This window comes from Mus caroli, unplaced genomic scaffold (assembly GCF_978045245.1).
Source record: "Mus caroli unplaced genomic scaffold, Mus_caroli_1 scaffold_18, whole genome shotgun sequence".
NCBI classification, from domain to species: domain Eukaryota; kingdom Metazoa; phylum Chordata; class Mammalia; order Rodentia; family Muridae; genus Mus; species Mus caroli.
In genome coordinates, this window is record NW_028227273.1 from 43,923,376 (window position 1) to 43,936,247 (window position 12,872).

Consider the following 12,872-nt stretch of genomic DNA (forward strand, 5'->3'; position numbering starts at 1 on the left):
CGCATCCTTTCTCCCTGAGGCCAAACAAGACAGCCCAGCTAGAAGAACACATGCCACAGACAGGAACAGCTTGTGGATGGCCCCCACACCAGTTGTCTTGGCCACATGAAGGCCAAGCTGCACATCGGCTACATATGTGCAGGGAGGCCTAGGTCCAGCCCATGGATGTTCTTTGGTTAGTGGTTCAGTCTCTGAGATCCCCAAGGGTCCAGGTTAGTTGACTCTGTTGGTCTTCCTATAGAGTTCCTGCCCCCTTAGGGGGTACAATCCTATCTCCTGTTCTTCCATAAGAGTCCCCAAGCTCCATCCACTGTTTGGCTATGGGTATCTGTATCTGTCTGAATCAGCTGGTAGGTGGAGCTTCTCAGAGGACAGCATGCTTCTGTCTGTAAGCATAACAGGAGTATCATTAATTGTGTCAGGGACTGGTGCTTGCCAGGGGATGGGTGGGTCTCAAGTTGGGCAGATTATTGGTTGGCCATTCCCTCAGTCTCTGCTCCATCCCCTGTCCCTGCATTTCTTGTAGACAGGATAAATTTTGGGTTGATAGTTTTATGGGTAGATTGGTGTCCTTATGGCTCCATTGGGGTTCCTGCCTGGCTATAGGAGGTGGTCTCTTCAGGTTCAATATCCATAGTATAGTGAGTCACAGCTAAAAACACCCTGTTTGATTCTTGGGTACCTCCCTTATCCCAGGTTTCTCTGTCTCTTCCTGGAGATGCCCCATACCCTACCACAATACAGTTGCAGATTTCCATGCATCTCCTGTCCCTCCCCACACCTGATCCTCACACACACACCCCATTCCTCTCCCCATCCCCTCTCCCACCCAGTTCCCTCCCTCCATCTGCCTCTTGTGACTGTTTTATTCCCCCTGCTGAGTGAGATAAAAGCATCCTTGCTTAGACCTTCCTTCTTGTTTAGCTTCTTTTGGTCTATGGAGTGTATCTTTTTCCTCCTCTTCCTCTACTTTCCTAGACCCCTTCCAGACCCTTTAGTCTGTACTCATTCCCTAGAGAACTGAGCCTACAACATGACTCTGCTTATCATGAAGAATCTTTATGTCTTCAATTTTACTCCTTCTCTAGACTCATATTTCACCATTTATTTATTTATCTTGCATGTCTAATAGTCTCAAATGTAACTCTTTTCAGAATGAATTATTGATTTTTACCTCCATACCCATAAACACATACCTGCTTGCTGCAGGGTGGTTAACAAGACAGAAAGGGAGCCCCACTGTGGTGAATAGTACTACCCGGACTCCTAAAATCATCTTTGACTCCTCTGCTTTATCCCATATCACACATCAAGTCCACCAGCAAATCCTTCAAAATGTAAAATGTCCTGCAGCAAACGGGACCCTCTCTGTGCTGCTAGGATCAATGGATCACCATGACTCACCTAGCCATTTACCTCCCTGTTAGCCTCTCTGCTTCCTCCCTTTCCTATAGAAACCATCTACCACTCAGAACCCCCTTAAACACCTAAGGAAAATCAATCCAAAAATCTTTTCCCATGCCTCGCAGTGCAGTCATTTGCTATCTACTGTCATTCACTCTGGCTGTTAGTGCACACGTCCATTGGGCTGCAGCCATGTAACAGTGAACTGCACTCCACTGCCCATGTGGATGACCTCTCTATTCCCATGTCTAGAGCATTCTGCTCAAGAGTGCTCTTGGCACACACTCAGTCTCTATTCAGAAAGGCTCCTTCTCATGGGTCCTTCTGCAATAATGAACCCCTTCACTTTCTCCTTGGTTATCGTTCTGTCCTTGTTATATCAGTCCTGCCTGAGACAATATTTTATTTATATGTCTATATAGCTGTTTATTTATTTGCTCATTGGTTGTGGGAATGGTTCTGTGTGATTCTTATATTAAATAGAAACTCATAGCTATCCTTTTAACTGTTAACTATCCCTGCAATTCTGTTGTACAGCACTGTCCTCCAAGCCAAACAGCCTACAGCATAAGGTGTTGGGCTGTATCTGCTTGCAAACATCATCTCACCTGGGTTTGGTGACTCATAACATTTCCTCATAGATAAGTGTGTGGGGAGAGTCCTGGGATTCTCACTTGAGTATCCAGCCATTCCTCCCAACCAGTTGTATGCTATTCTGCCCTAATTACTTATGGCCTTGGGGTCCTAGGGAAGGGCTAGAGTATACAGGATGGGAAAGACTGGAAGGGGCTCCATCTATTATGTATGGCTTTATGGAAGCCATCTTCCATGAGATGTGAGGATTTTCCACTGTAGCCATGATGGGATTACCCATATTTCTGTGAAAAACTACTTACTGTGTTCTCTAAGCAAGCCCAATAAACTCATTGGTTCCCAGGATGAAATTTGGTGGGCTCTGGTTTGTAACTGGATACATTGGATTTTAACAACAACCACCCAATGTTAGAAGGTCCTCTTCATGATACCAAAGAAAAAATAAAAAGCACAGAGATCCACAACTGAGCAATGTGCAGAGTATGAAAGACTTTGGAGGGCTCAGGTTTTATTTCTTTTTTTTTTAATTAGGTATTTATTTCATTTACATTTCCAATGCTATCCCAAAAATCCCCCACCCACTCCCACTTCTTGGCCCTGGCGTTCCCCTGTACTGAGGCAGATAAAGTTTGCACGACCAATGGGCCTCTCTTTCCACTGATGGCGGACTAGGCCATCTTCTGCTACATATGCAGCTAGAGACACGAGCAGTGTGTGTGTGTGGGGGGGGGGGGGTACTGGTTAGTTCATATTGTTGTTCCACCTATAGGGTTGCAGATCCCTTTAGCTCCTTGGTTACTTTCTCTAGCTCCTCCATTGGGGGCCCTGTGATCCATCCAATAGCTGACTGTGAGCATCCACTTCTGTGTTTGCTAGGCCCAGGCATAGTCTCACAAGAGACAGCTATATCTGGGTCCTTTCAGCAAAATCTTGCTAGTGTATGCAATGGTGTCAGCGTTTGGAGGCTGATTATGGGATGGATCCCCGGATATGGCAGTTTCTAGATGGTCCATCCTTTCATCTCAGCTCCAAACTGTGTCTCTGTAACTCCTTCCATGGGTGTTTTTTTCCCAATTCTAAGAAGGGGCAAAGTGTCCACACTTTGGTCTTCGTTCTTGAGTTTCATGTGTTTTATAAATTGTATCTTATATCTTGGGTATTCTAAGTTTCTGGGCTAATATCTACTTATCAGTGAGTACATATTGTGTGAGTTCTTTTGTGATTGGGTTTCCTCACTCAGGATGATGCCCTCCAGGTCCATCCATTTGCCTAGGAATTTCATAAATTCATTGTTTTTAATAGCTGAGTAGTACTCCATTGTGTAAATGTACCACATTTTTGTATCCATTCCTCTGTTGAGGGACATCTGGGTTCTTTCCAGCTTCTGGCTATTGAGGGCTCAGTTCTAAGTAGAATGTATTCCTAAAAACTCTCCCCTCAGGGATTTCTCCCAGATTCTTACCCAACTTGGTATGTATGTATGTATGTATGTATGTATATGTTTAAAGAAAGCACCGTCTTATATCATATATTCTAGTCCTCTGGCTCTTATTGTCTCTCTACCACCTCTTTCACACTGTATCTTGATACCTAGGTCACTGCAGGTTATATAGTAGTATCATTTTATGAACAGAAAAAAATTAATTTTGATGAAGTTAATCCCAGTGTTATTTGTTTTCCAATTCTCTAATTCACCTCAAATTAATTTTTGTATATAGAGTGATAAAAGAGTTGAAGTTTATCATTCTTTCACATTGTTCAAATCCTTAGTTACTGTCCTGGTGCTATGAAGAGACATCATGTCCAAGGCAACTGATTTTAAGTAATTTTAATTGTGGCCTTGCTTATGTCTCAGAGTCCATGACCATGTTGGTGAAAAGCATGGCAGCGGGCATTCTTGTTGCTGTAGTGGTAACTGAGAACTTACATCCGGATCCAGGCAAGAGGCAGGAGGCCAACACTGGGTCACATGTACACCTCTTCCGACAAGACTGCACCTACTAATCCTTCCCAAAATGCTCACCAGCCAGGGACCAAACATTCAGATACCTGAGCATGTGGGGGCCATTCTCATTCAGAACACTGCAGATGCATAGCCAGCTTTGCAGCACCCCTCATTTAAAGGCCTTTCCTTTCCCATTGAATTCAATTAAATTGTTGATTGCTAACTTGCCTGCATTCCTTCTTGGACTCTCCCTTTTCTCTCATAACACACTGGATTTTACTGTGTATTTTTAGGAAGTATTGATAGTTAGGTAAGCTGTCTTCCCATTTTTCTTCCTTTCCTCATTTGGCTATTTTTCAGTCCTGAATTTTCAGGTAACTTTTATGATCAACTCTTGGATTTGTACAGTTTTGGAGAGATGTTGGCAAGAATAGAATTAGACCTATAGAGTTTGCAAAGAACTAACATCTAGGAGCCTAGATTCTATCTTCATTTAGCTACACCTTCACATTTCTTAGCTATTCAAAAGTTATTATAGCTATCTAACGTATCTTTTTTAAATAAGAGAAAACAAATTCTCCTTTCCTGTGTCTAATTTGTGCCTTTATTTTTAAAGTAGGACCACTGTCTTTTGTGGACTCACATTTTCATTATTCTTTCTTCGGTACTCCTGCCTTGAGGCTATAGCAGTCAGTTCTCGAAAGATACTGGTTTCAGTGGCTCTGCCTTAAGGCTCTAACTGTCCTCCATATAGGATTAACCGAAGCTGCCCTAAATTTTTTGCATTGTATTTGGTGATTCTCAAATTGTGGAAAGAGGGGCAAAGAGGAAAAGGAAACTTCCCAGTGAGTGATCAATTCAGAATTATACCCTCTTCCATTTTAGTGTGTTCTTCTAAGATAGAGGCTCCTTGACTTCTAAGACAGTGAGTGTAAGCTGTGGTTACATTCTGGAATGATTCATATGGCTCTGGATCATAAGACCAGAAAATAAATCAAAGACTACCACTCAAGAAATAGAAGTGTTTATTCCTGTGGATACATCTCAGGAAACTTAATGGCTTTATATCCTATGATTAATGTATAGTTGCTAATTACTCGTTATTGTTAGTTTAACCAATGTTATAAATTGTTCAGACCCAATTAAGTAAGCTCCAGGGTGTACCTTATCCCTATCCATTTATCAGTGCCAGTGGTTTTATCCATAATAATTACTATTTCTTTTGCTTTGCACCATATTGGGAAACAGTCTATCTGCCAGGTGTTAGAGTTGTAGTCACTGGGGTTCAGGGAGGTGTTGAGACAGGGTCTCCTGTATCCCAGACCAAGGCTGTCCTTTCAATCTACCTTTCTTCCTATACCTCACAATCAACCAGAACTATGGTCTTTAGAACAGGATGACAATGTTTCCCTTACAGCCTAAACTCTTAACTGTGTCTTGTACTTTTAATAACATCCTACAAAATCTGGGGTTCCTTGAGATGGGAAGTGACTCACTCCCTTTTCTAAGATAAGAAACCTCATCTAGGTGTGGTTTCCCACACCTTTAATCCCAGCACTCAAGAGGCAGAGACAGATGAATCTCTCTGAGTTTGAGGCCTGCCTCTTCTACTTTGCATGTTCTAGGACAGTCAAGGCTACATAATAGAGACCCTGTCTGAAAAAGTTAGACAAAATGAAAAATAAAGATGTTTCTATCCCAAAAACAAGATGTGTATATGCACTTTTAAGTACTTTTGCACTTCACTTAAACATAATCTTTTTAATATGATTTTTGATTAATATATAAGGTACTAGATAACGGTAAGGCATTTTTGAACAGGTGTAATAAATAGATTCTCTTTCCTCCTTGTCTCCCTAACCCATAGTTCTCCCTAACCCCCTCTAAATCTGTCCTTTCTCGAGTCTTTCTCCCCCAGTCTTTCATGTCACACGTGTGCTTTGCCTGCCCCACACCCTTCCCCATCACTTGCTTTCACCCTCTCTTTGTCTCCTTTCTAGTTGTTAATACTTAGACCCCCCCCCAAATTTCACACACATCACAGACTAGGATCTAAACATAGAGGGGATATGAATTTTTTTGTCTTTCTGAGTTTGGGTTACCTTGTTTAATATTTTACCCTCCAGATTTATCCAGTGAGTGATCAATTCAGAATTATACCCTCTTCCATTTTAGTGTGTTTTTAGTGTGTTTAGAAAATTTTCCTGAAATTTTCATGTTTCTTTAGAACTGCCTAAAATTTCATTGTGCATATTTGGGCTGGCTCCATTTCCCTGCTCTCATGCAAGGAGCAGCAGCAAACATGGATGCTTTCATGTCTCTATGATAGGATGGATTCCTTTTTCTATGCCCAGGAGTGGCATGCCTGGGTCATAGGATGATGTTGTTGTTAGGTTTTTGAGAAAACCTCTACACTGGTTTCCATGATGGTTGTCCTGGTGTGCATTCTTCTACCATTGGCTGTCAGATTTCTGGATGACAGCCATTCAGACTGGGATAAGATGGTATCTCAGGGTAGTTTTATTTGCATTTCCCTGATGACTAGAGATGTTTAACACTATAAAATGTTTATTGTCCATTTGTGTTTCTTCCTTTCAGAATTACATGTTCATTTCTTATTCTACTTGTTGACTGAAAGTTGAGGGTTTTGGTGGTTTTTTTTAATTTTTAAATTTTATTTTATGTGTATAGGTGTTTTACAACCATTGTCTGTACCACATGTGTGACAGTCAAAAGAGAATATCAGATCTCCTAGAACTGGAATTGCAGATGGTTGTGAGCCACCATGTGGGGGCTGGGAATTGAACCTGGGTCCTCTGGAAGAGCAGCCAGTGCTCTTAACCACTGAGCCATTGCTCTAGCCCTAAAGTGACTTTTAATTAACTATTATTTAAACTCTATCCAAATCTGAGTAATTAGCAAAAAAAAAAGTTATCTAAGTCAATCTTTTTCTAATTTTAATATTTTTACAATTCTTCTGATATTGCTATTTTTACTCAACAGAAAATAACAGTAAACATTACCATCTGAAAATTTTTGAACGTAACAATTATGGCCATAGAATTAAGAAAATGAGGGTAGAAGTATAATCAGATCAAAATATATCCTTTCCCTTTATTTTCTTTAAATTTACTTTATGTAGGCTGGGCATGGTAGCGCACGCCTTTAATCCCAGCACTCGGGAGGCAGAGGCAGGTGGATTTCTGAGTTCGAGGCCAGCCTGGTCTACAAAGTGAGTTCCAGGACAGCCAAGGCTACACAGAGAAACCCTGTCTCGAAAAACCAAAAAAAATTACTTTATGTATTTGAGTACACTGTAGCTGTTTCCAGACACACCAGAAGAGGGCATCAGATCTCTTAACAGATGGTTGTAAGCCACCAAGTGGTTGCTGGGAATTGAACTCAGGACCTTTGGAAGAGCAGTCTATGCTGTTAACCACTGAACCATCTCTCCACCCTATCCCTTCCTTTTAAATGCTATTATTGGACTGGCAGAGAGTAAGGAAAAACTACAGACGTGAACAACGGAATGAACAAACCAGCCTTCAGCCTTATTGAAGGGAACATAGTAAAAAGAAATACCCTGAAAACTACATCAGCATGCAGGGGAGGGAATACTTCAAAATAAATTGAAATTGATCTAAAAAAATTGTATTTTAGTTAGTAAAATAAGCAAACTTTTTATTTTGGGAGCCTTTTTAAGGATTTTTGTTCACTTTTGTTAAGGAGAAGGCTTGTTTGTTGTTTAAAGCTTCAGAAATGCTTTAGGTGGCGGCTGGAAATGGGTCGTGACTCAAGCACATAAGGTAGTGAGGACTCTAGAGTTCTTTAAAGCAAGCGAGGAATCAGGGATTAGGAAAAGCAGCCAGAATCACCCATTTCCACAGGCACTGAAACTGAGCCAAAGGAGTCCCCAAACAGTCCAATCAGAACTGACTTATGATGCAAGTATTTCCGACAGATTCTTGCTTCTTCAGAAAATGCTGCTGGCAAAGGTAGTGCCAAAAGTCTAAGTTCTCAGCACTGTTTTCCGTCTCTCTAATGGCAGACAATACCCATAGAGACTTCAGTCACAAGGCTTTGGTTATTCAGTGTCTTGTTAACTCCAGATTCCACTCGCTGTTTCTTTCAACACTGTACATACATTACAATCCGTTTCCAGTCCCTGATGCCCTTCAAATCTAAGAACTGCATCGATTCCCACGACACCATAGCACACACCACAGCCACGAGTACTGTTGCGGGGTATTTATTAGTTCATGAAGAAGGTTGCTAGTTTATTCAGCACTTAATTGAATAACTTTGGTGTAAAAACTGTCATGCCTGAAAATGAAGCCATGAAAACATGCTTCTTCTAGGCATGTATCTTAAAACACTCACCTGCAAGGGCTGGTTTAAAAGGTAAGACGCTTCTAGAAGCTGTGAGTGCTAGATGAAGAAGAATATTTTTTAAGACAAAAACATTTTTAAAAGAAGCTCATCTCTTTTTAAAAGCTGTTCGGATGAAGAGAGAAGCGCTCTCGGCGCAGTCTTGGTCTGTATGTGTCTGTGGTTATTAGTGCTGATGAAGATGCATTACCCACACTCCCTTGATAATGCTCTAGCTCTTTCTCGGTACTTATACCAACATAGAAATTTCACAACTGGAAATATGGGAATTTGACTAGTACATTTTTGTTTATCGAAAGGGGTAACAACATTATAAACTTCTTCATATCTTTGAATTATGGATCTTGATTTACACACAAGCAAGACTGAAATGCAGCTGAACATCAGCCACCCTTGTGCTGATGCTCACTAGGATCAGGCACGCATGCAGGCTGCCGAGCGGCAGCAGCAGAAGTGACGCCCTGCTTGTCCAGCACTGATGAGCCCTCCCACTTTATTTCAGCCATTGTTCCACTCAGTAAACATGGAGTGAGAGCCTCTCTTTTGCCAGTTATGCTATGTACAAAGTGGATGTGCTCTGAGTCACTTGGAAGCTGGTAAAAGCTGAGAAGTAAGAGGTGCTTAAGCACTGTGTATCCTTACTCTCACTAGGAAACATTTTAAACAAAATTTTGGAAAAATATTAAGTAGCTTAGTTCTGCAAATATGAAACTTGATGTAAAAGGGATCATTCGAATTAATTTTATTACATAATTTTTAGACTGCGTTGAGAACTAAGTAGATAAATCTTTGTTTAAAACGCCTTTAAATTTGAGTAGTTCTTCTCCAGTTCAGTGTAAACCCTCTAGTAACTAGCCCATAACATTAGCTAATGCCATGTGAGGAGACTTTATGGAAGGGAGAAGCATAATGGTATTCCTCTTTATTACAGAACTATAGAGTGCCAAGCATAGAGCTACCACGTGAAAAGTAGAGATGCTTTCAAAGTGCTGCCAAGTAGATATGGGAGAAGGAAATGACAGTAAAGTCAAGGGCACTAACTCTAATAGACTGTTTCCACTTCTATGACAAGAGGCTGTGTCTACTAACGATTCGAGAAGTTCAAATAGAAACGTTGGTATTTACAGCCTCCTACAACTAAATAGATTATGATTGTAACTAGTCTTCAGCATAATAGCCTGAGATACACTGCAAAGCTGAATCATTTGGAAAAAAAGAATATTCATTTGGTGCTCTCTTTGCCAGACATATTTGTAACACAGATCCTGTCAAACCATGGAAGACAAGAAGGACAGTGTGAGACAGGAGATGGGTGGGGGTGGGGTGGTTAGGGGTGCGGGGGTTGCTACCTACCTGATGGTGGACTGTGACAGATATGGACCTTTGGATCTTTAGATGTCCAACTCTTTGTAGGTCTTCTTTATACTGCAAAACAGTTTGAAATCATATGCATATCTATGTGTTTTTTTATTAATATGGTTTGGATATAATATATTCCTCCCAAAAGCTTCACGTATCAAACTTGGTCCTTAACTGGTGTTTCCGACCATTGAGAGTAATTTGATGATGTGGGCTCTGGCTTATTCAGTGTCTTAGTCATTCATAGATTCCTAATAAGATGACATTACTGGAAGATGGCAGAAAGTAGGAGGTCGTATATAGTTGGAGTTTCTGATCTGGGCCCTTGAGGTCTCAGTCTCACTTCTTGCCACAAAGTCAGCAGCTCTGTTCTTCAGTATGCTCCCAACTACAGTGACACTCAAGGTGATGGAACCAGCTACCTACTGACTTAACCACGAGCCCAAGTAAACCTGTCCTCCAGTCAGTGGCCATAGGGACACAAGAACAGCTCTACAATGATACTCTCCACAACATAAGTGTTAGAGATCTTAACTGGTCTAAAACTGATCTTTGTCTTCAGCTAAAAAAACATAATAATAACTTTAGGACCAGCCAGTATAAAACAGAGATGGGTTTTATCTAAAAGAAGATTTTCATACAGATTTTAAGTCCAAAGATAATAGGCAAAGACACTTGACTCAGAGTATGGGTAGAGTTGCTCAAAGAGGAGTCCTGGTTTGTTAAAAGATATTTGTACTATGGATTTAAGCACAGTGGTTAAGAGAAAGACATCCATTCTGGAAAAGTCATGAGCTTACAAAAGGAGAGTTGGGATTAAATGTCCCAGCATTAGCCTTGTGCAGTAGGTTGGTGGCTCTCACATTGCATCTCAAAAGCTTGCTAAGAAGCTCCCTACCTGTCCTGCCTGTGTTTGACATCTGAGTTATAAATGGCTCCAGAGATCTTTATCAGAAGTAAAATCAGGAGCTATGAGGGCAGGATGTACAAGGGTTTCTAGTGAAACTCATGGAAGATTACAGGTATATAGTCAGGAGAAGAGAAGGCCACTGAGCAAATGGTGTGAGATCTGTTAGGATACTTGATTCTTAGCTGGCTAGAGGCATCTAGCAGGCTCTGGGACAGAGGGCTTCCTTTCCTTCCTATGTCCTAGCTTCCCCTCAGTTCCTTAACTTAGTCAAGTCAGACATTCTGTCCCAGCTAAGAAAGTCAGGCTAACACAACGCTTCTTTTTAACTGGGGTAGCCAGGGGTGGACGAGTGTCTTCTTGGGCAGCTGTACCCTCAGAAAGGAGCACAGCTTTGACCCAGAATGAGCCCCATGGAAGGAGTGACTGATAGTGCTCCTCTTCCATAAGGCACATTACTATTCGGTGGCCACGCTAAGTTTGTACTTATTTATGTAGCTGACTTAGTAAACAGCCCTTTCCAAGGCTATACATGTTTTATTCAAGTAGAATATGTGAAATGCATTATCCTCCAAGGTAAATAGTGTTTTCCCCCTTCACCTGATTTTTCTTTTTCCTCCAAGGACCAATGCCAGAGGTGCTCCCTTGAATATCCACAAGGTCTCCAACAGCTTGATTAACTTTGGAAGAAAGCTGATTTCCCCAGCCTCAGCTCCGGGCAGTATGGGAGGCCCTGTACCTGGGAACAACAGCAGCAGTTCCTTCTCTGCTGCCATCCCCACCAAGACCTCCACAGAAGCCCCAAGGCATCATTTGCTGCAGCAGCAACAGCAACAGCAGCAGCAGCACCCCCAGCAGCAGCAGCAGCAACTGCAGCAGCAGCAGCAACAGCAGCAGCAGAGACTGATGAAATCTGAAAGCATGCCGGTACAATTGAACAAAGGTAGGAAAAGCCCAGTAAATCCAAAGATCCTGAGGTGTGTAACATGAGATTTTCTCACTTGCCTGTGAGAAACCAACATCTCAGAAGCAGAATCCATGAAATCTTATTTTTTTAAAAAATCTGTTGTATGTGGTCCTTTTTAAGTTAGAGATTTGATATGGTGTTCCTATTGATTATATTTTATGAGGTATTTGACAACGTATTCTTCAGCATTTGTATCTCAGTGTGATTTATATTTTGTTATATACATGCCCATCTTGTACGATGGTATGTACAGTCCCAGCATAGAACTCATCAGCTGCCTGTATTCTCTGATAGCTTCAGAACAAACGCTTGAGTCTTGACCTCTTTCAGAAGAGTCTGAGATGGAAAGGCCCAGTAACATGGGCTATACTAGTCACAGCAGTTCGCAGTGTGTCATGGTTTAGAGGAAAGTTTGTGGTCTCTCATCTCACCCACATGTGTCATGGCTAAGGAATACAAACTGAATCTTTAGGGAGAAAAAAGAAGCTAAGCAAGATGAGCATTCAAGTCCATACACTAAATGATAACTGGTTCCACGTATAAAAGCCTGTGAGATGATGGAGGCTGCTGTTCTGAGCGCTCTCGCTGTCCTAGCTTGATCAGGGCCTGCCCACAGGGCCACCTCCCTAAAGCACTTTATCCACAGAGAGCCTTCACATTCTTACTTAGAGCCTCCACACTTCTTTTCTATAGAAAATGGGAAACAAACACATTTCTTTTTACTGGTGGGACTATTAGCCATACATTGGAAGTAAGAAATAGCAACATGATGGCAAAAACTGCACAGAAAGCATAGCAGTTGTAGACATTCAGTCACAGCAAACATCCCACCTAAGTCTTGGTTCCTGCCTTACAGGAATACCTACAGTAATAGCAGCATTCAGGATTTAGTGGTGTCCATATCAATGGTGATGTCAGCACAAACAAAACTACATTCGTATGCTTTGCTTAAGTATGTTACATATAAAATTATTGTAAAGATTTTACATATTGGCATATAAATTGGAGTTTAGTCCCTGGTGATGCCAGTTAATATGTCATGAACTTATGTGCACATGCATGTGCATCTGGAAAGCCATGCACAGATGTTCACATGCCTGTGCATATGAAACCTTCCATTGCTGTCATCATGGTTTTAGTTCTTATATTACTTTGTCTATATGAAATATTAGGATTTATATAATTAGTATTTAAGGTTTATTAGTGTATTCTGTTTACCTTTTATGAGAATATCTCATTTAAAATTACATTCTTCTCTTTTTAATGTAGACTGTCACACATGATTTAAAGAAAAGGAGACATCAAGT

General features: G+C 41.2%; 1 protein-coding gene across 1 annotated transcript in view; it reads left to right on the plus strand.

Moving 5' to 3' along the window:
* Positions 1–12,872, plus strand: part of Tbc1d5 (TBC1 domain family member 5) — a 462,126-nt gene that overhangs the window by 376,689 nt on the left and 72,565 nt on the right. The window contains exon 17 of the mRNA XM_021186156.3: positions 11,222–11,541. Coding sequence (XP_021041815.1) covers positions 11,222–11,541 — 320 coding nt within the window. The remainder of the gene's footprint in view (positions 1–11,221; positions 11,542–12,872) is intronic.